The 26,770-nt window shown below is 37.7% G+C and overlaps 1 protein-coding gene across 3 annotated transcripts in view; it reads left to right on the forward strand.

Moving 5' to 3' along the window:
- LOC136785680 (uncharacterized) overlaps positions 1–26,770 on the forward strand; it is a 207,270-nt gene that overhangs the window by 172,902 nt on the left and 7,598 nt on the right. For all 3 annotated transcript variants that reach the window (XM_066746872.1, XM_066746873.1, XM_066746874.1), the window contains 9 exons: positions 46–136; positions 619–771; positions 3,331–3,471; positions 3,784–3,989; positions 7,073–7,360; positions 7,653–7,717; positions 8,996–9,200; positions 9,382–9,527; positions 9,637–9,765. In XM_066746872.1, coding sequence (XP_066602969.1) covers positions 46–136; positions 619–771; positions 3,331–3,471; positions 3,784–3,989; positions 7,073–7,360; positions 7,653–7,717; positions 8,996–9,200; positions 9,382–9,527; positions 9,637–9,765 — 1,424 coding nt within the window. The remainder of the gene's footprint in view (positions 1–45; positions 137–618; positions 772–3,330; positions 3,472–3,783; positions 3,990–7,072; positions 7,361–7,652; positions 7,718–8,995; positions 9,201–9,381; positions 9,528–9,636; positions 9,766–26,770) is intronic.

The following is a 26,770-nucleotide window of genomic DNA, read 5'->3' on the forward strand; positions in this document are numbered from 1 at the left end:
TATTCACGAGACTTTTTTTATTGAAAATTGTACATTTCATTACAGAAATTACAGTGATAGACGCTGAAAGGTCGCCATACCAGCCAGTTAAAGTGATCCTGTCCAGTACCTGCCATCACGCCTACACATCCTGCAAGTGAGTAATTTTACCCTTCACCCACTCTGCTCACAATCTCCGCCCCTCCGGACGCATCACCCCTGATTGATGCTAAATGCAGTTAATTCGCTAAAATCAACCAAAGCGGCAAGGATATATTTGCTTTGGGAGATTTCAATGTGTATCAAGCTAATCTAATTAAAGCTTTTCATCCGCTTATCGATCCTAATTACCAATCTTACGTGTCGTTCCTACTCTAGTATTGAACAACGTACCTGTAAAAATTCAGCTGAAGACTGAAGCATTTTATAGAGATAAAAGTTTTAAAAAAGAATTAATTTCTTTTTTTTTCTTAACATATCTACTGGAGTCGATACTTTTTCTTAAGTAGAAAAAGATAGTTATTTCAAGAAAAGTATAGATATGTTTATGATTGCTAAAGTTGTCTCTCGTAGATGAACATGGGATGATTAGAAATGGTATACAAAAGAAAATAAAAATTGGTTCTTGCTCAATTACAGAAACGACGCTGAGTGCAAAGTGCCGTTGCAGCCAGTCTTGAACTATTGCGGGCGAAATGCTTGTGCGAGAAAAGAGTGTATGGAGGCATTGCAGCATTTCTACGGGACGGCCAATCACAAACACTCGATGGAAATTGCCTTCTGCCTGTGCAGGTCAGTTCTCGTTTGTACCTCACAAGCCCCCAGGGAAAACTTTCTAAAAAAGTCTCGGTCTCCCCACGTAAAATTTTCTATTCGCCAATAATCAATTGTCTGCACGAACTTCTCCTTCAATTAAAATCATTGGTTTTTCTATACGTCAGCTTGAATTTGTATTTTTTATATTAATTATTGTATTAAATTATTGTTTTATGAAATTCATTATAAATCAACCTTTTCCAGTATCGAATTAAAATCAACAAGGACGCTATGGTGTTTACACTACTTAGAAATTATCGAAGCTTGGCTTTAACTCGTGCGAAGGTTTTTTTTTCTAAATATTAAGACTTGTATTTGTAGGTTTGGATAGAAAAAACCGAGAGGTGACTAAAGTAAAAAGTTTTCGTATTGTTTTCTGGTCGAAAGCCACTTAAAAGTTGAAGTAGCTTTGTTATAAAGGACAATGTCGCTTTCTGGTTTTCTTGTGAATTATAGGATTTATAGAGAAAGCTCGAATTATTATTGTTACATTTTAGAGACATTTCTCTGGTTGATTAGTATTAAATGATGCAGTTAATCACACACTGTCTTTAAACAAATTTTATGGGATTTAAATGAAATAAGATATTTTTTCAACTTTTAAATAATTTTGTTTGTCGCATATCACCCATTAGGCTGACTTATCTTATTTATATCACTTGTGCTTCTTGCCTGATATAAACCATGACCGTCTCAGCAATTTCAACCGACTAATTTTTGATGGAGTTCTGATCATTCTTAGAACAAAAAAAACCCGTAGATATTCAGTTTAAATTTAACCCTTATTAAAACTTTGAACGAGAGAGTGAACAAGTTCTAATCCATAATTTTATATAATTCATGCATCGATATTCTATGACTAAAAGTAAACCAAAAACAGAATTTTGAACCTTCGATGGTTTTTAAATTAAGAGGTAGGTTTTAAAATTGGTATAGGACTTTTCATTCTAAAGAATGATCTATCGAAAATTTAGGGTTGACAATAATAAAGTGCCCAGGATGAAGTTTTTTCCATTTCCATTATTCCCCTACAGCCATTGTCTTGTTGAAAACATTCATTTAAATAAAAATAGAAAAAACAGACCAATTCACCGAATTATCCTCCCTCCTCCCACAATTGAATAACTTTCATTCAATTTCATAATTTACCTCCTCCCTCCGTCGGAGCTTCTCAAACTTTTAAGTGGCTTTCGTCCATGAAACAATACGACCAACTTTTCTTTTCTCCCCCGCATCGTCTGTATATATATATATATATATATATATACACACGTATACAAAAATATTCGTGTACAAATTACCCCCGTCCGCCAATCCTCGCGTCTTCGCTGTTTCCGGTCTTGCCTTTCGTACCCTGGTACCCTCCCCCCTCCCCCTGTTCCACGAAGCGAGAATCGAACAAGAGGCAGAATAAGAAAACGCGACTCGCTGAATAAAATACACGGACGTTCGCCCGGAGCCGTTGGAACAATACCTAGAGCATCCGGAATTCGTGGAGTGGTAAGGATGGGAGGGAGCGGAGGGATTTGGAGGGGTGCTATACGAGAATAAGAGGCGCGAGAGCTCGTAAATTCAGGTGAGATAAAATGGGAAGATTGAAGTACCTAAAAAACGATGGGCACTTTTATGCATGGACAAAAAATGGTAAAATATGTACAGAAGTGTAAAGGGCGAAGGGGGAGGGTGAGGTCGAATGGGGAAACGTCTGGGGTGAAATGGAACCTTCGGATGGGCAGAGGGTGGTTATGGGTGAGCGAGAGAGCTGGGTTTTGGTTTCTCAAGGTTTAAGGGATTACAGGGAGGATGGGAGATGTTTTGTGGAACTGTTAAAGTGGAGTGGGGGAGGGGCAAGAATTTTTCCGGGGTTGTAAGGGGTTAGCGGTGCTCGGGGAGTTTCCACGTTCTTCACGGGCGACGCGCCAGTGCGAGAATGCTCCTTCGTGCGGCAAATTGACGCGTCTGCATGATTCGTTCCCTTTCTACTTTGGATTTATTTCCCTCCTGTACGTAACTTCTGCTCGATCGTGTGAAGTTTTCCCAGACGAAGACGTCTCACCGGTAAACTCGATGATTTGCTAACTGCTGGATCGTAAATTCTATCGGAATGACCAGTTTATTTTCGCATTTCATTAATTCCCTCCTCATGGAATAAAATTAGATAGAATTGTACAAAGGGTCAATCGGTTTTACTCTGATGGCGCACCGTTTGCTCAAAATTAAAGTCGTTTCTCTGTAGATCATACTTTATTAACTTTTCGCTTGAAATTATTAAGAGTGAAACTCTACGCCTTTTTTAATTTTTCATTATTCGTGCATCGACCGGAATAAATCAAACCTTTATTTTCCTCGAGTCACAGGGGTTGCTATTTAAATAAAGCCTCTGTCACAGTCAATCGAAATTGTTGGAAATCGGAACGTAGTGCATTGGCTATTTTTTTTGTATTCGCTCTAACCCCCTTCACAGCCACACTCGCCTCTTCCATCCACACACGCTTTTTTCGAGACTCGACGTTAATTTTCGTTGCCTTGTTTCAGGAAATCGGATGACAAGAATGACGAATGTTTAGTGGCGCAGGAGAAACTTCATCCAGATTGCGCTCAACGAACCGTCGATAGAAATGAAATGCCAATGTGTCATAATTTAGCAGAAACGTGCAAGGAAAATGAAACATGCAGGTAAACCTATTTGTGAATAATGTGCAAGCAATTAAAAGCTTTTGATTGGGTATAATAATGGTATTTTTATAGTTAATTCAATTTTTTACTATCCCCAACTTTGATAGCATTAAGGAAATATTAAAATTCCCGTATATAATTTTCTCAAACGAAAACTTTGAAAACTCTTGTGAGTTATACTGTCTGTGATTAAATTGAATTGGACGTTAGTTGGTAGCTTGTACGAAGTAGGAAAGTAAATCAATAAAGAAAGAATGAAAATGAAGTGGAGAATGAATGGGAGAGACATTTGTTAATTTGTGACTTTAATAGGATGAAGCTGGAGCATTACGAACAAAGTTGTGCAGTGGACAGCGTGACCAAGAAGTGTGCGGGTCCACCTTCGGACTGTAGAAAAGCAGTCTTGGGCATCCTTGGCACAGAACTTCGTTCAAGTTGTGCTTGCAAGGGCACCGATCTCACAGAACTACACGATTGTCTGGGCTGGCAAAGAGTACTCTGGGTAAATACTTGTGTGGGTTAGTATCTGCTATTATTTACTTATTTCTTTATCTGCTGTGTGACTCTCCACGCTGTGTCTATATATACCTGCTGGTACTCTCCTTCGTATAAAATATCAAATTACCTCAATTATCATTTCAATGCTACTTTTAAACCAATTATTCAATTAAAAATTTTTTCTGAAATATTATACAATCATTAGATTTATTTCAACCCCTGCATTATATTTTTTGAATATGCCAATTTCATCATTGAGCAAACGTCGAATCCCTCTTGTAAAATAACACTTGAAAGTTTATAATTTCAATAAGCGTTCAGGATGACCAATATTAAATCATAATGTGTATTTTACAATCCATTACCACTCGAACTATCTCTATGCGATAATAAACAGAAAATAAATATGAAGGGTTACGACTGGTTTATTTAAGTGCCGACGAGATAAATGGATTTTACGGTGGAGCGTTTTATTTCTGGATTGTCAAGTTTCATAGCACGCGTGCATGAAATTTACGCCGCTACGTAGCTATAAAGAGCGGAGCTATTAAAATACTTGCAAAGCTCCACTTGTAGGTACAGGTATATTTTCGAGCATAAAAGTATGAAAGTATTGACCAAAGGTCCGCAGGTCGTAGTTCGTCCACTGATAGATATTTTCAAGCATTAAACTTCTCCAGGAACCTCAGGGTCATTATTTTTTCATAGGAATCCCAATAGTCTAGTACAAATATTCTCCTCGTGTAAGAATAAAAGTTAGCATAGATCATTTAGTCACTTGAAACAAAAAATAATAACAATGAGTAATGTTCCAATGTCTGCAGAAATTACTGTAAATGCAGAAATTAGAATCCAATAAAAGTAGATTTTTCAATGTTTAATAACAAGGTAAACGAACGTCTCTAATTCAGTGACGCACGAGTCTCTCAGGAGCTGCTGGATCGTTATCGCTTCAAGAGAATTCTAATGACGGGGTATAAAGAACAGGAGTACAACGACTAATGATGCTTTACATAGTTCAACAAAACTGATCCCTAGATAATAGCCATTATAACGCGTTAATGTTGGCCAGTTCCTGAGACTCGGTTGTAAGAAATATACTGGCGTTTTAATGTGCCCTCGGCATATAGTTTTATGAAAAGGAATCCTCTCAATGGCGTTAGAAAAAAAAACATAACTAGCTTCACGAATTAGTTATCCAATATATAAAGCGTTAATGTGGCAGTTACGGAGCTTCCAAATGGGGATGTAAAACAATAAAACATACCTGACACTTTTTTTAGGAGGCACTGATTTAGTGATGATTTCAATAATTAGATTTTAAGACATTTATTTCGAATAATTTTATGAAAGGAATTTTGCAATTTCAAAACACTGTTTTGATACTTGAATTATATTAACGTATAGTTCCAAGTGTTACAACAGTGGATGATGGTTTGACAAGTTTTTTTTTGTTATTGCAAGGTGTCAATTTAACAGTTCCAGAAGCTCGATGATGGGAAACTATCGGCCTTTTAACAATTAGTTTTGTGAAAAGAAACGCTCCATACGATGATGGACAAAAGCATGCTTTATCGGTGGATGAACTAGTTTGATAAGTTAGTTTGCCATTATAAGGCGTCCGCATAGCTGTTCCAGAGACTCGGCGTTGATAAATATATCGGCGTTTTACGAAATAGAATTTGTGAAAAAAGTGCTCCAACTTTTCTTACAAGTTGTTAATATAGCAGTACCGCAGATTCGATGATAAGAAATCTATGGACTTTAAAACTCGGTTTTAGCAATTAGTTTTTTGAAAAGAAACATTCCGAGCTACGATTGAACCTACTTTATATCAACGAATAAACTAATTCAACGAGAGCTATTTCCATCATAAGGAGTCTATGAGACAGTTCGAGAGATTCTCTTATGAAAAACACCCTCACGCAAGTTTTAGAAATATTCAGTTGGCAAAGAAAGTAATTTCGGATCCCTGCGGTTTCAAATAAAGTTCAATTTTCTTATTTTTGTACAGGGTAAGGCACTTAACACGATACCCTAGAGCATACAGCCATAGAAGTAAGAAAATATTATCTCGTTAACCATAAGAGATGTCAATTTTTTATATAGTACCTTTTTGAAGCTCCTATCTATTTTCATTCAAAGAAGTTTTACGTAAAAAATTGATATCTTTTGTAGAAACGCATACACACATACAGATAAATGAATTTTGATACGTTTTATAGTTCATGGGCTTGACAAATGCCTCACCCTATATAGGTTTTAAAACAAAACTATCTTATCCATTTACGTAAACAGGAATTAGTTTCTTGGCAAAGCTAATAGTTGTTTTAGAAAATAATACTCTGATGGAACTAATGTGGCAAACTAGTTTGGTAAATTGTTAAGAGGTAAAAGCTATTATAATGCGTGACAGTTTAGGAAATTCAGTAAGCAAGAAACCCACGCACAATATATGCAGGGATTTGTGAACTTATCGTGGATATTCGGTGATAGTTCGATAAGTGATTAAAGCCTGAAACGATCTTTTTCAGTAGACAGTTTCCGGCCGATAGTAGTTTGTCATTGAAGTCGTAGGGTAGCTGAGACGCTACTGGAACAGAATTGCAATTACGTCGATAGAGAAGATGCTGAACTCCTCTTATCGATTCTCTTTCCATCCTCTTACATCCCGATAACTACGAAGCAACGGTAGTTCTCTCAGCTGCATTCGCCTGGTAGATAAGTCATTTAGATACGAAGAAATTGTATCTGCAGGTTACTTCGGCCTAGAAACGCGTAAGGCTAGGCTGCACCTCTTTATGTCCCTGGTCGATATATCATTTTGCCAGATAAAACCAAAAGCGAATAGGCGAATATGTGGAATAATTTTCAGGACACTTGCAAACTAAAATATGTTTTACGAATAATAAAATTCTGAATTATTGTGTAAGGATTCTAGGGACTCGTATAGATTCGATGTTTCAATATTATTGCAGGAAAAAAATTATTTCCCTGTGTTTGATGGATCGGCGAATCTAGGATATTTTTTGTTATTATTCAATGGCGTTGTAAAAAAATCGATCGTGTCAGCTGATTTAATCTACTGTTTTTTGTTATTCAGTGGAGGCGCAAAAGGATTATCATGCAAGGAGGAAACATCATCATCATCATGCACGAACCACCACAATGTCCATTTTAACGACGGCTAAAACAACGATGAGCACAACTGCAGCGACGACCACGACGACAACAATGACGAAGGTCCTTACCATCGAGCAGGACGAGGACAATCAAATACCGGAAGTGACGAGGCAAACCACCGAACCCACCGAAACTTGGGAAATCACCACCACCACTACCACTACAACCACCACTCCCAGCACGACCACCACCACTACTACTCCACCTCGTGAGTGATTACATCGTATCTGCTCTCACTGATCACTCCTCATTCTTACCTCAACTTCTGTCCTATACCTAAGTTATCCTTAGGAGCGCGCTCTGTGTCTGAGTCTGCTGAAATATTGGCTGATTAGTACACTCTACAAGATTATAGGAATAATCGTTTCTAATATAAGCACTGCACAATTTTTACGAATTAAGTGTAAAATAATTTTAAATCAAAAGTTTTAATAAATTAGCATAAGTAAGAGAAGCGTTTAGAATGTGAATAAAGTATTTGCTGTACTCTCGCATTTTAGGTTTCTGTGTGGTACAAAGGCCCCGGCAGAGTCACCAATACATTCGAGAGGGAAAAGGCAAGAGGGTGAGTGTTCCAATAGTCTTTTACGATCGTCATGAGGAAAGTCGCCTCGAGCTTCGATTTGACACTCAAAAGACTGGCGAGACTAATACAGGAGAGGGACGGGGGAGGGGGGGGGGGGATATTTACCGCTTCTTATTTCACGAGGAACTTAGCAACAAGAAGAAATCGATTCGTTGGCACGTGGTCCAAATTTCAAGAGATTTGCGTTGGCAATCATCGATTTGAACATAAACTTTACTCCCATTCTTTTCACAAAATCTAAATAAATGTATATGCAAGGGTCTTCTCGTAAATATTTTAAGCAAAAGCTTAACATAGATTCTCAAACTGTGAATTTAGGATTCTATCGATAAAGGATTTGGAATAAAATTTTAAATACTTGTCACATTTAAGCAGGGAAAGCAGCGTGTATATATATATATATATGTCCAAAAACTATTAAAAATTCGGCAGGAGTCAATTATTTTTAGTAACGCAGTTTGAATTAGATTTAATTTATTCGACTTTTAAAGGGTAAAATTCTATCTTGACATAATTATAAAAAAGTCGATCCATAGTAATAGAAGCATGTTATTTTTAAGTTTTATTTAACCTGTTCTATTGCTTTTAAAAATGTATGAAGACTTTGCAACAAGAATGAATCCATTGAACGGCACGTGGCTTCGATTCCACGCGATTTCACATTGCCTCCGAAGAATCTGTCGTAAACGGAATTGGTCCAAAGTTCCTTTCTGTATAGCGCCGGAACAAATCCTCAACTTTGAAATCCGAATGCACCAGCCAGTTGGTTCTTAGTCAACTTTGAATACCACGTGATGGAGTCGAAACTCTTGTCCCTTTCTCCAAGTTTTGAATAAATTTCAACAAATAATGTGTTCATCGTTCACACAGCGTTATTACTCAATTAGGTTTTAGAATCGTTATTAAAAATTCGTATCAAAATATAAATCATCATTAAAGCAAACTTTCATTCTATTGTTCAACAAAGACCCTTGCATGAACGTTTTACAAGACTTGGTAGACTAATAACAATAAATAGACACGTATTTGCTATAATTTTATTGATACTTTCTAAGTGATTCATTGCTTTAAAAAAAAAAGATAGGACGTCTAAAATTTAGAGAGTTTCATTGTTTGAGTCGTTTAGAGTGAAACGAGAAAAGTCTAAGAAATTAGAAGATTTGAATGGACTGATTTGATAGATGATAAGTTGCAAGTATGACTAAAGTTTGTGAATAGTCAGGGCTATTAAGACGTTGCATGCTCGATTTCACACAGCTATATCGTGAAGATGAACCAGAGTGCTCGGAGCTCTGCCACTGTGGCGAGGGTGAAATTCTTGCCTGCAGCACGATTTGCGTAGAACTGTCTCCTTGCAAGACGGACTTTGCTTTCTACAATCACGAAGCTCCAGCGTATCAAGCACATCGTGGACCCTGTCTCTGTTACAGCGGACGTTTCATTTGCATGCGGCCTTCACCAGGTAAACCGATTTGCAAACCTCTACTACTATCCAACAATTTAGAATCCCATCTACCCTCTGCATCTTCTAATCCAAATCGTCCCGATATACTTAATGAAATATACCTGTTAGTGAACTCAAGTATTCGTTATGTTGTAATCCTTGTACATTCAATGAAAAGTTCACAACCCTGTTTTTACAGACACTTACAGTATACCACATGGAGTTTTTATGTTCCTTGGATACAGCGAGACAGATGAGAGTTTGCTAAAGCAACACAACAATCTCACTGTATTAGATGCTGTGTCATCTCTCGACAGTTTTATGAGAGAAGAAGTAAATAATCAGGTAAATCGTTTTTATTTATTTTCCAATAATATAGCTCAACTTATTAAAACTCATAGAATAGATTTCAAGAAAATATATTATAATAATATCTTTTGTTTTCATTTTACAGACGGTCTGCACGCTCTTCCTATACAATTTGACACGAGAAAACGTGATTGCAGTCGCACGCCTTGGTACGGACAATCCACCTCTAAATAGCACTCAAGCCCAAAGTCTGCAGCATCTGCTACGAATAAAGGCAAGTGACGACGTGAAATTCAGTTTTGGATTACATCGTTCCCATTGGACCAAGTTATCAGAACTAGGAATCTTTATCCTTCGTCAAATATATTTCAAAAGATTATTTTTCTCTTTTAATCTTCAAATCGTTTCAATTCGTGAATCATGTACATTGATAGTCTGAATGAACTGAATTTTGCAATACAATAATGCAAAAAATTGTTATGTAAAAAATACACGGTAGATGCAAAGTTGTAATTGTCTTCACTAGTATTTTAAACCCTTTTGTTTGCTTATTGAAAACAAATCAACAGTACAAAACAATTTATATTGTGTTAACTATTATTTATAACAATCATTATGTTTCTCAGTTAATTCAAATTGTATAAGTTTGCTCAGTCTTTCTTTTATCGTGCGGGGCGGTGGGGTGAATAATGTTTTTGTGTACATTCGATCATGGTTTGAATTTAAAGGGCGAAGCAACTTATCCAAAGCTTGACTGAAGGGGCGAGCTTTAGAAAAAAGCTTGCGTGAGTGCAATCACACGGAGCTGTGCGTGCACAGTGCACAAGAGAGAGAGAGAGAGAGAGAGAGAGAACAAGGGGTGGAAATTGCACAGCGAGTGATAACGAAGTCGCGAAAGTTTTAATTTCTTTCAACCCACGAGAACAGGTCAGACGAGAAATCCGTATTATAATATGACAAAGCACCGTTATAACTATAATCGTCTCTGTTATCCTAGCTGGCTATTTCATGATAGGTGGGGGGGGGGGGGGCACATTAAATAAGATCTCCGAAAATTAAAAGTGAACGAGGAGAGACAAAAAATCGAGATAATGACGATAATTAAAGTCGCGAATAATTAGCGAATTATCTAAATTAAAGTCGAGCAAAATGAAAGCATTAAATATAAAAGAATGAAGAAATAGAAAATAGAAGTGATGTTATATATACAACCTAAAGTGGAGAAAAATTCTGATTTATTTTTATAACGAAGAAATGAGACAGTATGGATTTTTGTGTATTAGCGCACAGTGAATACACACCATAAATTGAGTGATTGTTTTTTGGAGCAACGACCGTATATCGGGCAAAAATATTAAGCTTTGTCGCTTGGAAAAGCAACGCGCACAAAATCTGCCTAATACGTTCTCACGCGTAACACGAGGACCAAATCCGATTGACTGTCGAAATTTCGCGCATTAATTCTTTTTTTCTCCATTATTCCCTTTTATTCTGTATTTTCCAATTCTAGCTCGTTTACATTGAATCCCTCCACTAGGTAAAATTTTCTCTTTCTCTCTTTTTTTGCCCCTCCCTCTTTCTTCCCACTCGTTGTAACTTCATCATTTTTGATTTCAATTAAGTTTATACAGCTCGCTTCAAAGTTTCCAGATCATGCTTCCCAGGGCGATTTTCAATTTGCGATTAAATGCCGATTGATTTGCAATTTAATGGAAAATTGCAGTGTCAACTCCTTCTCTCTCCTACCTTAATATCTCTGCCTTTTATTTTTCAACACCATTCATTTAACAATCGTCGCTTGCCAGCTGCTAAAATTCCAACAATATTTACATACAAGTTTGCGACTGACTCTTATGCAAATCACTGAAACGATTAACGCGAATCGATATATGAACCGTATCGCGCGTAATCGCAGGGTCTACCTAGCCCTTCCCTTAAAGCGATCTCAAAGCACCTTAATTATTTCCTAAAGTAATTTTCATTATTTATTCAAATTTCATTTGCCACAATTTTGACCGCTGGTTAACTATCAAGGGCTTCGTTTAAATTTATCAATGGAGAATTTGCATTCATAACAGGCTTGACAGGTAATCAACGCTTTGGAATCATTAATTAACAGCCTGGAGAAACTTTTCTAGCCGGCGAGTCACCGAGAAAAAGAAAAGATAAATTTAAAATTCATTGCTGGCTTAAGCTTACTTTCGAAACGTTTTACTTTCAAGGCTGGAATAATGAGCTGGACAGAAACTGCAAAGTAAATACAAGGAAGTTGTAAGGCTATTCCCAATTTCCTGCAGCCACTAATACGGGCTAACTTTCTTAAAGTGCCAACCGGAAATTGGCGCACAGGAAAACTCGAAGCTTCCCAAAGTCGATTTTCGTCGGAAAAGATCCCTAGGGCCAGCCAATATTTTCTACTTGCTATTTTTTTATTATTGAACTGTTCAATTCACTCATCAATCGTTATCGTCGATTGGTCGAAGGAGAACAAACAATTTGTTATTTTTCAAAAGCATCAGGTTATGCACTCTATATTAAAAGTTAATTGTATTAATTATTTTACGTGGTAAAATTTTACTTTAACGTTATATACATAAAGATTTTCGAAGCAATTAACGTAATGCAGTATTGCCAACTTGTAGTTGGTCTGTAAAATTGCACGATTGATGGAATTCTGCAGTATGAAAGTGGTAATTAATTGAAGCCAGGACCCTGGACTGATTCAATTTTTTTTCTCTTGTTTTATTACGTGGCATTCGGACAGATGAGGTGACTGCATGCTGGAGAAAGAAATTCTCCTCTTGGAGGTGAAAGTTTTTGCCAGCCTCGATGGCGAGTTTCCAAGTTTTTATCACTCGTCAGCGGTCGCGGACTCCTTAGATGAAATTTTTCCTTCGTGAGAGAGCGCCATCACGAAGCAAGGTTACCGATAGGTCCGTTTATAAAATCTTTGCTCTTGTTTTAATTATTTTATCATATTAACGACGACAGCAGTTGATAGAGTGATAAATAAATTCTACTTCACTGGAATAAATTGCAGCTTTATTCTTAGGAACTAATTAGGGCAACTTTTTTGAGAATTTTTAAAAATTACTATTATCGTAGAACGATCCTTATTCAGGTATTTGATTTTGCGTATTCAGAGACCGAGGGTAGCTTCGAGATCGATCCAAGGTTCTTATAGGAGAGTAACGTTAAGTTAGACTTAATTATGGGTTAATTTGTTGGGGAGCAATAAATACAGAGTATTTTGGTTTAATTTATGCAATACAGTGACAGAGAGGGAAATCATTATGGGACTGGTAGGCAGGCTGGTTAGTTCGAAACCGAAAATTGATTTAGGAGGGTCCGAAAACCGTGCTTTACGACAAGAAAGCCTGTACGTTACACCTAGCCCGGTCACCATAACTTTGGTCTATCTCGTAATTGCTTTATTAGAAACCCATTCGCAGCTCGCTGAATCGCGCGAATTACGGCCATGTGGACATAAACTAAACTATATATATGTGCGTGTGTGTGTTTGTGTATTTGCTTGCCCATCTTTAATTTGCAGAGAATGATTAAAAAATTATATTTAACTGATTGTTGGATACAAATAATTTTTCGAAAGATTTTATGTTTGAAGAGAGAATGCATGTAAACTAATTAGGAATATTTTGATAAAAAATATTGTCAATGATAGATTGAAGTTTGGCATAGGAAATTGAGAGTTACGTGTGTTTGGAATTTTAACTTCGAGGCGTTAGAGAACTATGTCAACGAGTGAAACATTCAAAGCCCAACGTTAACGACGCCGTCCTGGGAACCAGATGCGAAAAGCTGACGGAAGTCGAGTGCTTAAAACATTAAGCGGGCTTGAGAAAGACGAAACAATGCCTGCTGGCTGCGAGAAAGACCTGCCCTAGGCGTTTTTCAATTATGCATTCACATATTCGTGAAATCTCTTAGCACGAACGTGGATGATTGTCAGCAAACATTCCCTATTACAAGAAAATACCTTCGAGAAATTTTTATGTTAAATCATCGATAATAATTAAAATCCTTAACATATTTTATTTTTCCTTTTAAAAGGAAGTTGATTAATACTATCGAGTATAGTAATTTTTGTACTGTGAATCGTAAAGGAAAAATATAATATAAAAGACTAGGACACTTGAAATTTGTTTAAAAACATATATGATTGATTTTTTTTATTTTAATATAATTCTCTTTCATTATTATTTGTTAGACAAATTTCTAATTTGTTCACTAAATGGTAGCTTCTCGAAAGACCTGGTAGCATATTCGAGTAACGAGTCTTTTCAGGACTTCGCTAAAACGAATTTTATGGGACGGAATTTTTGTAATAGGAAAATTGAAATAATGGATTTCTACTTGAGAAAGATATTTAAAGAGAAGCGCTTTTTAAAGTGTGCATCTAGAAAGCCATTTAATCCTTCATTCCTTCGAGCAATTATTAAACACTGAATAAAAAACAAGAATGCTTATTACGTAAATCTTTGCTCTTTCGCTCAAACAATGCATCCCTCTCGGAACTTTTTACATAAGATATTAAAAGTGAATTTCTTTATTCGCAAAAATTTATCTTATTCCTTGAGTTGGTACGTTGAAATTGTTGATACAAGTCTTTTGATAAAACAACGTGATTGTGGTGTACAAAAAAATTAAATCTCGTAGAGAAAATTGATGAAAAACTAGTTTGAAAAAGATTTGGTGGTTAAAAATGAAGGGTAGACAAGCGAATATAAATGTTTGAAAAGAGGTGAACTACCCGTTAGGTACTTTTATGAACTAAAAGTCGATTTGGTCAAAGTAATGGGAGCCATTTCTCACAAATGCCAAATCTGTCACTCTGCACATTCCTCATTTTTCGATTTCACCTATATTTTCTTCGTCAAAACAGTGAAATTCATAGCCACCAATTTTTCTTTACTCCGACCCAGCTCTCTTCTCTTTTCCTATCGTTTTAGCACTTTTTATCCCCAAAAATGGACTTTTGGTTAAAGGATTGTTTATAGGAGTTATAGATATGTTCGATGATCGAGTTAGGAAGATTCGTGTTATTTTTTATCTCTTTATTTTCGACCAGCAGGAAATATCAAGGAACCCAATGGGGTTGAAAAGGGGTTGCAAAAGGTACGGGGTGATCGCGAGTAGTTTGTAGGCGATTCTTGGGGAGATGGAGAGGGAGAGGGTGGGAAGGGGTGGAGCGAGCTTACTGGGGGTTAGAAGTTTTCAGAGGCTAGCAAGGGGTTGAGGGGGTTGAGATCAAGGTACTCGATGGTTCAGCCAAGAAGAACTGTTCTTCCGCATGGATGAAGATGACTGTTGCTGCAGTGAAGCTTGAAATTTCAAGGCTTCTCACTCCTGGCCATTTTTGACTGCTGATCGCCTTTATATGCATCTCGCTCTCGCTTTCCTTTCTTTTCTTTTTCTCCATCTTAACTCTTTTCTCCACCCCCATCCAGCTTGAGAATTTCCTGCCCACCCACCGGATCCGTCAATCGTTACTCAGATGTCTGCGCTATCCTTCATGGTTCTTCTCGCGTGAAATCTGATCTTCAATTTCAGCTCCTCGCTACCCAAACTCCTTGTTTCCCTCACACGTCTCCTATTTTGCACCAAAACTCTTCCTCAATGTTTTCTTTTTGTCTCGCTGTTCCTCACTGCGAACGGCCTACCCAAAATCCATTACTGCTTGTATCAGAATCTCTACAGTTTCATAGCCGTGTCTATTTTAGGTTTTGATCATTTGAATATAAAGCGATACGATCTTTCTCTATCGAAAATAGTGTTTCAGCGATTTGTTCAATCACGTTTTTGGATCTTCTTTATTTTATGCAATTTTTGTTATTAAAAAAAAAAAACTTGATTCGTCGATTAGCTCCCATCCACTTAACTATTCGTAACTAAAACCGTTGCATATCAATATGCGACAAAATTCAGCATTAAAGTATTAATTAATAATATAATTTCAATGTCGACCAGTCAATTTAAGGCAAAGAACATAGAAGGTAGTTTTTCAGACGAATATAGTACAATATTCTTTCTTAGATTACTCGAATGAATTTTCGCTGATCATATTATTCTACCCGTCCTTGTGGACTATAACAAATCGTATTCCACGTTCAGGAAAGAGAGCATTAAATACAATAACTATAGCGGGGCTGGAGTTCGCTCTCTGTCTCTCCATTTATAGTTACAAACACGTTCTCTTTGAACTTCTCCTAAACTCTCTGTTTCTCTCCTTCCTTCAACATTCTTTTATAATTAGAGCCAAACCTCGCTTGAGTGTCAATTAGCATTATTATTTATAGAATTACGGGCGAGGAAAGCTAAGTCTGTAGTGATACAAATGAAAAAGGTTGCTTCAAAATAATCATGATTGACTCCCATTATCGCAGCTTTATGGGTCCACGCCGTGAATTACTGGATTAATAGCGTTAAAAATTCAGGAAATTAGAACAATTGAGAAAAGTTAGGATTTATGGTGAAAAGAAATCTAGAAAAATATAATGAAAGAGGAAATGGGGTTGCTGCCAAATAAGGAGAACAAATTAGAAACAGTGTGAAAGGACAAAGGAGTAAAGATATAGGCAGGACATTAGTAAGAGAAAAAGTATTGAGAGTGGATTAGTTATTACAGAGAAATTTAAGAGGAAAGAGGGAGAGAGAGAAAAAGATATAGAGAAGGGTAGGGGGTAGGGGTTAACAGGGAACTGGCCTTTTCTCTGCAACTGGAATCCCCGGGGATTGGCTCCTCGGCTAGAAGGGAATATGGATTCCCTGGCGGATAAGAGAAAGCGGCCCATTTTGAATTTCAGCCCTGAACTGGAACGCTATTTGAATTCCATCAGATACCATGCATAAGTACGTCTCGAGTCCCGCTGTTATTAGTTTTTCAACTCCTACGCCCCGTGACTTTACTGAATTAGCGTTCCACGTGCCGAAACTCTTCCTTTGAAAATCGTCGAGTTAACCAAAAGATTTCTGTAATCATTGGAAAGCTCGGAACGTCCTTGAAATCGCGGAATTGGTTTTATCAGTAGTACAGGTGAACGAACGGTGAGCCGAATTCTCGGTCTGCAGTTAAACGATAAATCTTGCAAGAAAATTGGTAGGCAAGGTGAAAGCAAGGGTAGAAAGAGGAGTAGAAGGGGGGAATGTAAGATTTCTCGTCAAATCGTTTTATTTTTCAATGTTGAATTACTGCGCCTGTTTGAATTCCTGCGGCGTCAAGAGGATCAGACACTTTAAGTACGCCGTGAGTTTCAGTGATATTAGTTTTTAAACTCCTTGGGCTTACGTGGTAGGCGATTCAAACGGTTCTCGAGGGATTTACATCGAGAACGGGCAGGATACGCTACTTCTCGGATCTCTATTTTAACGTTCTCCTGCATGGAGAGAGTAGCTGCATGGAAAATTACAAGTGATACATGATGGAAGATGCAAAAATTTCCTTTTTTTTTAAATCTTTCTTAAACAAATGCTGGTCGGATATAATCGAACTGAATCTCCTTAAAGTCTAGCTATTCTCTATATTTTACTACTTATATTAAAAAAAAATCTTTATTCACCACTTTCCTCACCCCCCCCCCCCCCCTCCCTTCATTCTCTCTCCCATCTATCTAACTATCTATCTAACTGCTCTCTCATCTCTCTAATAGCGAATCATCAGATAAGCTTCTGAATCCACCCGGAAAGAATCTTTCAGCCCTTTCAAAGTCCCTCATGCTTTTCCAACAATTATATCTTTTAAAGATAAATGAAAACGACAGAAAACCTGACAACTAAACTTTGACTTTAGAATTTAATAAAAGTAGGATGGTAAATGGATTAAATCTTCTTAAAAATTATATAAGATAAACAAAATAATAGAAAAAGCAGGGGTAAATAACGAAAAGAAATATTTCAGCAGTGAAGTTTATAAATCAAATATTTCAGGTGCATTGAGCTTTGAATTGGGGAATGCTTCAAGGGTTGGGGATAAAGAAAAGGACAGGAGAGGGTGGATGAGGGTTGAAAGGGCAAGAAAAGAGGAGAGTGCAGCGTCTTAAGTGGCGCATGGAAATTCAATGAAAAGTCACGAGAGTTCCTGGTCGATATTGGAGGGGAGGGGAGGGGGTAGTATAGAGGTTGGAGAGTGTTAAGGCAGCAAAGGGGAGATTGGTTTGGTTGTTGGGGAGTGACGTAGGTTCCTTTATTGGCCCTATGCCAATGCTTGCTATCTATGTGGAACACCTGCGCGTGTTCGACGTTTCGCGGTGGTCCTTCCCCTCAAACCTCTATCATCCCCCTTAACCCACCACCCCTCCTTTTCTCATAAAATCCTCTTTCAACTCCCCTACTGCGATGAGCAAAAATCTCAACCCCCATGATTACTTAAAGCCACTTATTCGCTCAATTTAGACTCAACACTTTTGTCATTTATCTTTTGCATCCTGCCCCAATCGGCTTTTCTGCTAATTCTATATTTTATATGACAATACATTAACAGTACTATTTTACTCTTTAATATTATTGCTTCGACTAAATTAAATTAAACTGAATGTAATTTTGAACTTTCCTAATGATTGGCTGTAAAATAGCTCTGGTAAACTTGATCAGATCTTTAATTTTCGTTTATTTATGGTTAGTTACATCAATTAAAAGAAACCCTTTCAAATTATACTGAATGTTATTCGAAATAATTTCATCATTTAATATTTTATGGTTGGAGTTCTTTTTATTCGTGAGAGGTTTTTATAATATTTCACATTGCACTAAATTAATCGTATGATTATATAAGCAGCAAATTTTTGAGAGAATAATTTCAGCTTTCGAGTTATGTATTTTTTTTTTGTTTTTTTTTGCCAATCTCGGTGAAGTTTATTAAAATTACTGTAATATAATGATGGACGACTGCAAGTAAGGAAATAGTAAACTTTCGGAGGAAAATGGATGAAAAATGATTTGCTCGATATCCCTTCTGAAATAATTGCAAAATACTTTCGGCGCGATAAACGTGTAAATTAATACCAGGATAATTACAGATAATTTAGTGGAAAAGATTATCGGGGTATGGATGGGCGTTGATAGATACGCTGCGTAATTAGAAGCTTTTCCTTCTCCGATGACGTTCCGATTAAAATTTTTAACAAGAATTTTAAGCCTCTGATAATTTACCTTCACCTTTTCTAGTCAAAATTATTATAAGTAAAAGATACCCAGCTCATTTTAACATTGCACAAATTTTCATAAATATATATTTACATAACATTATACTACAGGATTTAATAAACAAACTCTGCACCAATCAGAAAGGTTGTTTTTCTTATTTATATTTACAATTTATATTAAATTTAAATTGATATCAAAGCAAGTACTCTTTTTCTTATACATGTATTTTAAATCTAAAATCTAAAATAATTCAATTAATATATAATGTTATAGTTTCACGATTAGCATATATTAAAGTTGCGGTTGACGGAGTTGAATAATTGAATGCAAAATGAGTCGACTCGATTATTGTTGGCCAATAGGAGTCAAATGGGCCGTGAGCGGTAGCATTGGTGTGGAAGAAACTCGGGACTAGGAAAGAAAAGAATTCGTCAAAGAGGAAGGAGAAAGAAGAGAGTTACCCGTGGGATGATAGAGCGAGAGAAAGAGAGGGGGGGGATGAATGTGTAGAATAGAAATGTGGAACGGAGGAACAAGTAAGAATAAGATGGAGGGAGCAAGTATGTTGCATATATATATATATATATATATTTGTGTATAAGGGAGAGAAAGAGAGGGAAGGAAAAATAAATGAAACGTAAGAATGGGCAAGAGAAAAAAAAGACGGTGAAAGAGAAAGAGTAGCATAGAAAACCGTGAGTGGAGAGACGGACTCAATCTTGGATAATTCAAAGAGTGAAGAAATCGAAGAATGGAATCGTCCCTAATTCGTTCTGCTATGCTTCCCAATGCGAGACGACAGGCTTCGTTTGGTACTCTCAGAAGCTTTTTGCCGATGCTCGGTAAATGGTTAATGGAACGCGAGAATGCCGCTTTCTAAAAGGGTAGCTAGGGGTAACGAGTGAAGCAGGGTTAGGGGGTGCAGAGATCTGCGAGGAATGGAAGGGGCAAAAATAGTTAGGAACGTCGAGTGGGATTGCGTCGAGATTTCAAAATCCGGGACAATCCGCCACGACGTCCAGGAATCCGGATTATTCCGGCATAGCCGATAACTCTACCCCCATTCCCATCATCCCCCCCCCCCCTTTACCCCGTTCATACCCACTCGACTGGCACGGAAGCTCGAAAGCTCCTCCTGTCGAAAGCACTCGCGATCATTTTCTCGAATTAATGTCCGGCAGGCTAAAAACTGGCCGCACAAAGCAGTTGGAAACAATGTCGATAAAGCTACCCCCGGAAAGCTCGAGTTTCCATCCCTCTCACTTCAAAAGCCTGATCGATATTAATCAACTACCGGAAGTGGAAGCTTCGAGATCCACCGGGTTTTCCGGCAAACTTCCTCATTCTCCTTGCATGCCAGCTCAAAACTTTCGAGCTTTTCTCCATCTAACATTTCACCCCCTCTTACCTATCCTCTTCTTATCTTGAAAATCTCTTGTGTGTCCCATGAAAATCGAATAATCCTTGTCTCACCTGATTTTCGAACTTTGAAATGCTTTTTTGGATTTTTGTTTTTATTATTAATATTACGGGCTTTTCTCGTTGTACGAAAATCAATTTATGTTGGAGAATCAACATGATACAGTAAGTAGTTTGAAGTGGGGAGCGATTTGCTGAAAGCCCTTTAGGTTTTCCACTCCAGAAACTGTCTATACTGATTAGCAGAGGGATGGCAGATGCTAGGGGAAAGGTAACACTGGTTCTGGTATAGAATATCAAAGCATGTAACGAGAAATCGGAGAGAATATGGAAAGGATAGGGGAGTGGGGATACATATATACGTAGATTGGTAGGGGCTGCACTGCGACACAGCGTTACTCCTACTCATATCTACGCTCAATATACTAGACCATTAAGGTATTGAGATCTTATCACAATAAAAATAGTAATACTTTTGCCTGAGTTCTTACCTCTATTTTGGCATAGCTTCGTTTTGACATCAGGTCCCAGCCAAAAAATCATTTCACAAAGCGCCACGTCATTTTATTGCTTGCTACATGACAAAAACTATTTTACTTAACCACATTAATGATTTAATAATTAATGAATATACGGGTGATTATATCAACCGAGTGCTACTGCTAATCTCGCTAATAAACGAAAAGTTTTTGCTCGTTGATAAAAATCTGCCTGCAATGAAAGCTCCGGTGCTTTTACAGATTTTAAAATCGACAAAACGAATTTTCCTTTTTACTAGCAAAGGTGGCCTGGGTCGAAATGATTAATTCGTAGCTTCGCTGGTTTGTGAAATAGAAAAACATCGAGAGAGAGAGGAATATTTTTTCCAGAAAAAGCAAGCGGCCCACGCCTCACGGGACGCGAATAAACGCGCACTGGCATTTTATAAATGGAAAATGGTTTTCCAGCCGGTGCCGAAACTTGTAAATAACGGAGATTGATCGGGGGAAAGAAATTAGAGATTTTATTGAGAGAAAATCGATTAACGCAATTTATGAGCTAACGTGCTGTATCGCGGTTATTCGTTACTTATTTTACGTAAATGCAATTCTATATATAAACAGCGTAGCGAGAAACCTCTTTAAATTTCCCATAAAAAAGTCCTTTGACGTTTTTCGATACGATGTATACTTTATTAGTTATTCGTCATTGAAATTGACCAATCAGCTACACCGCTAAGCCACGCCCCCTATCCATTTATTGCTTATTCCTTGTTCGTCGATAACAGGCAAACCGCTAATCGTAAAGAAAAATTGCAAAGGACTTTTTTCCTTCGATTTTCAGGAAGAACAAATTGGAGCTATCAGAATTTATGAATTCGAGGAAATATGGTAATTCGAGAAAAACGGATCCGGGGATAGGTTTGGTGAGGGTTACCGGTAATAAAAGAGCACCACGTAGTCGCGCTTACGTCACGTCAGAATGGCAATTTGAGCATTGGAAGGCGAGGACTCTCGTCGGGACTGCACGTATCGGCTTGACGGGATTCGACTCACGTCTTGGCCCGATCGTTTTCGACGATCGACCGCAGCTCGCCACTTTTTCCCCAGCCTACCGCGACTTCTTTCGACAGAAAGACAAAATGCAACTCGAATGTGCCAAGAAAAATACTACTGACGCTCTCTCAACATAATCCTTCACTTTTTAATAGCGTAAAAAACGCGACTTAAGTTCTTAAGCCGCATGCACAAAAATTTCTGTCTAAATTTATAACGAATCTGCGAGATAGAGAGCTATAAGCTCGGCTTGTTTTCTTGTCAATAATTAACTTATATACGGCTTGGAGTAACCGGGTTATCCATATGAATAATTACGACTGTAAAAAATGAAATTACTCGACTATTTAGTGATACGGATCGTTTCTGTTTCACGGAAAAAAATGGCCGAAAAATCGGAGGGTGTTTTTATTCACGCGATAGTATTCCGCTGGCTAGTAGTTGTAAATTACAATGTGACGTTACAAAACTGAACCCTGGTGTATGGGAGATTCGTGTTAATGTCCGATTCGTTAGAAATCACGGCAATGCAACATCTGGCCATAATTCCGCGAATGGGCTGCAGGAATGTATTGTTGCATGATTGCAAGCTCATGCAAACACGGGGTACCGTAAAAGTGTAAAAATGTAAAGCAAAGCTGTGGCACGGAGAGGGTGAAGAGGAGGGATAGAGAAATACGACCACTCGTAAATTTGCTTCGGAGAAAAAAGGAAAGAAGGAGTGGGGAGGGGATTGAAGGGGTCTACTGCTATACGGGAGGAGGGAGAGTGCATTTCCCGTTTAGAAAGGAGGAAAACAAGCGGATTGCGTGCTAAAGGGTCTTTCTAACTCGCGACAGAACCGAATTATCTAATAACTATTCGAGGTAAAATGTTCTGGCCCAAAACTTAAGATCGTATACATTTAAATACGTCAAACTCCAAAAATTAATCTGTCGACAAAAGAGCATAAATCCTTTCAATTCGGATAAATCTTTAAGACGGGCATCGCGGCGCGGCAAATTGTCCGTGTGGAAATGAATTTCTCGTAATTAGCGGGGATTTAATGCCTCGGCTGGGAGGTTGAATAAATATCAAGATGAATTAATAACGCGTGAATATTTATGAGCGGGTGCGAGTGGCTAATCAGCAACGGGCATCGGTGCGTTAAAAAATAGCTGTCGCTATTCAGCTTCGTCTATATACGACAGTTGTTTCATATATTCTTCTCATTTATTCGATCACGGAAAATTCGAGCTTTTCTCGGAGCATCGATGAAAAATCTAGCTAATCCACTCTTTGGTGCAGAGCGCTGTACTAATTTCAAAATAGTACAGTATTGATGTAATGTAAAAGGGACAGAACGTTTCACCATGATAAATAGAGATGGATAATGGGGTTTTAAATAAAAGAAAAGAGGCAAGTCGTATGGAAAAGAAAAACCGGGGAAAAGTCTACCGAGTCATCGAGAGTCATTTGTTCAAGAATAGTGGGAGAAGGGTTGATGTTGTTGAGAAGCTCTCTCTCTCTCTCTCTCTCTCTCTCTCTGGAGGGCGAGTAAAGATTCGGAAGAGGTAAAATGGAGAGAGGGAGAGAGGGAGAGAGAGAGAGAAGAGAGGAAGGGAGTGTATGTGTGTGTGAAAGAAGGGAGAGGGGTTGGTAAAAGGGGTGAAACGAAGTGAATGGCATTTATCAGCTGGTGGTAGAGGGAGTTAGGGGGTGATTTGCATTGCGTGACAAGGCGTTTTCTACGATGGCAACCCTTTACGTGTCGAGACTCGACCAGCTCGCGCGGCGTGCGTTGCATGTCGCCCGCTCGAGTTGATCGCTGCTGCCTTTTTTCAACGATTTTTATTTCCCTGCCTCCTTATCCGTTCTATTGACGACTCCACCCTCCCGCCCCAACCCTCAAAAACACACTGTGCACGCTTTCTTCGCCTGCCACGACTTTTTTTAATCTCCTTCGAACATACCGCGCATGTACCACCCTCCTTCACCCTCAACCCTCTTTTCAAACCCACCCCTTTCTGTATCTTTCTCTTGCCTCTTTTCCTCCCTTAAATTTACTCTCTTTTACACTTTGCCCTCTGTGTCATCTTCTTCTTTTGTCTATCTCATTTTTGTGTGCTCATGATTTCTCCTACCTTTCTTACCACCTACTTTTGTTTTTTCTCTCAAGCTCTCTTTCTTTTAAATTTTACCATCTCCAATTCTTTTGCCCTTCTTCTCATTGTTTTGTTCTATCTCTCCTATCTTTCCCTCTTTTGCTCATAATTTCTTCCTTCTTTCATTCCCCAAGCATTCCCCCACATTTACCGAGAGTTATTGTTTAACCAGCCATATGAAATTAGTTTTGTTACACTGCCAAGAAACCTTCCCTGTTTTCTTGTTTCGATATTTATTAACCCTTTGTACTCGTAATAGCCCAGAAAACACTCTGTTTCGTGCATTTGGGTTAAATATGCGCGTTTTAGGGGTTAAAATCCTAGGGTAATTGGCTCTATTGTTTTACTGTGAATCGACTCTACTTGTAACTATACGTACTTAATTAAATTAGCATGGACCATCCATCTTATATATAACTTTTCTCCCCCATTACTATTCCTTATCCAACGCTTACTTTTATTCTACAGAATTTTAATCGAAACATGTCGAGATTCCTATCGAAATTACAGCAAATAGATGTAGTGTAAAATGATCACATCACGATTATCCCATCAATTGCACATCCCCAAGAATTTATTTCTCACTCGTGTAACGAGGAAGCTGGCACAAGGCAGGAAGATAAATGGTAGGAAGAGTTAATTCTTAGCAGTAAATAATGAAATTTCAATACGAAACAGTGGGGTAGAGTTTGGTATAAGACGTTGTAATTAACAGACTGCTCCAAACGTAAGCTATTATGCGACATTCTCATTGTCATGGGATTATACATCGTCTCGAGATCCATTGTTTAATGGTGCGAATTGTGAACTACGGATCATCTTCGATAATGTACCCAACGTAGAAGGAACAATTGCTCTTGGTATCCAATGGATTTCCTTGTTTTCAGACAAAGGGAGTGGGGATTGGGACTAGCCCAACCCAATGAGGATGCTTCCAGTTGTGGAATAGTCTCTCAAGCATCTAAGCTCTCTGTCTCTATATAATATAATTATATATAATAACAATTCTCTCCATCTGCTTTGTAATCCGTATCATTACCCCTTTTTCCATTCTTCCTTCTTACTACAAAATTCTTTCATTTTCCTAGCTTCTAATTATTCCTATTTTTTCCACCAACTTCTGCCAGCTACATCACTACTTGCAAGACGTTCCTTTTCATTCCTTCATCTGCCAGAAAACCCCTGAATTTCTCATCGTTCTCCTTTTTCATTCATTAACGTCTTCTCTTCCAGTCTTTTACTCCACTTTGCATCACTCTCCTATTTTCTCCAATCTTACTAATTTTTCATTCAATTCCTTCTTCCTCAGTTTATATTTGCTTTTCATTCTTCTAATTAACTTTCTTTTCTTTCCACATCCTACTCTTTCTTTCCTTATCCTTTTTCCAGATCAAACTATTTTTCTTTTTGTTTCACTTATCCTCACATCCCCTATCGCTTGTTTCTCCACAAAGCCACTGCATAACCCCTTTTATCGAAACCTCTCTACCATTTTCTACGTCAGCATACGAGGGTGCGCATTGACGTAATCGTTTCTCCACCGGAGAAATCCAATTAGCCGGCCATTAATAAGGGATTCGCTCCAAGTGAGGATAATGGTACCTGTCCAGCGTCCTGGTGAATGCAGCTGCAGCTGCTGGCTAGTCCTACACCCTCCCGCCACCCTCGAGTCCCAACGCCCCTTCCACCATCGTAACTGCCACTACTTCGGATCGCAAATCGGTATAAACAAGCGACGAAGCACCATCTCCATTCGATCCAACATTGTTAATTTCATTTCAACCAAACTCCAAATCTCATCGAACACTAAGACTAAACGGTGCACCCCTAACGAATATCAATCCCTTGTCACCTAACTATTAAGTCTGAAGGAATCTGTACAATTGGCTGGTGAAATCATTAAAGTCCGAAATTAAAGCACAATAAATTCTTCAAAAAATTAATTAATTACATTTACACGACTGAGATATTTTTAGGGTTCCTACTGATATTATTCGTAGCACGGGGAAAGTGATTATTTGATACGAAATTTTTCTTTATTCTTTTGGACTAAATGCAGAGATACGTTAATTTAAATGTTCATGGAGTCGGTTCGGTTATTTTGTGAAGGAAAACAATGATATAGAGGTATTACGAGTGTATGTGTATAGGGCATTAGTTATTTGACACACTCTGACGCGTACGGGATAAATATGAGATATCAGTTTTTTCTTTCCCTCCACACCCTCTCTGCACCCTCTCGATAATTGAATTCTGCGTGAATGGTAATAATAATCTACTGCCGGTCGGCTGAAGCCGGGAGTGATATTTCATTTTACATATTGGCTGGGCTAATTGTAGCCAGTTCCAGCTTCTCCAATATTATGAGTTAATTATCGACTGAGTGGATTTTGCCACTGCGTAACTTGTTATTTTTGTTAATCATTTCGTGACTTTTTTTCACTTTTCTTCACTCCTACTTTTTTATTGCTCTCTTATTTTTTTATATTCCACAGTTTACTCCCCCCCTTCTTTCCACATCACCACATTATTCAAATTTTTACTATTAGATAATACCTGCATTAATGAATATTTTCAATAATCGTTGCAACCTTTAATTAACGAGATGCTGACGCAAAAGTATAGCCACTCCGATTTGATCGATCCATTGAATGAATTAAAAACCATATAGTAATTATATTTTTAAATTGTATTCGAAGTCCCTTCTGTTACTGCCAGGTGTGAATTTTAAAATGCTATTCATACATACAAATGTAATAAATATCTTTTTATCCAAAAACGAATATTTTTAAACAATTATATAATTGAGTCAAATAGTCTTATTGAATTTACCTGTGTTAATAATAATATTAAATAATGTTCGTGTTTATTGCTGAGGAAAGAAATTTGAAGCAGAATAATCGAAAATACAAAGTTGAAATACAATGATTTTTATTGTAACGATAAATTTGCTGGATAATTCGTTGATTGTAAACCATAAATAGGTTCCCGTTAATATTCTTGTCTTATATTTCGTGTTTCG

Source organism: Prorops nasuta, unplaced genomic scaffold (assembly GCF_024137725.1).
Source record: "Prorops nasuta isolate Cenicafe-Biocafe unplaced genomic scaffold, Cenicafe_Pnas_1.2 PNAS00003, whole genome shotgun sequence".
NCBI lineage: Eukaryota > Metazoa > Arthropoda > Insecta > Hymenoptera > Bethylidae > Prorops > Prorops nasuta.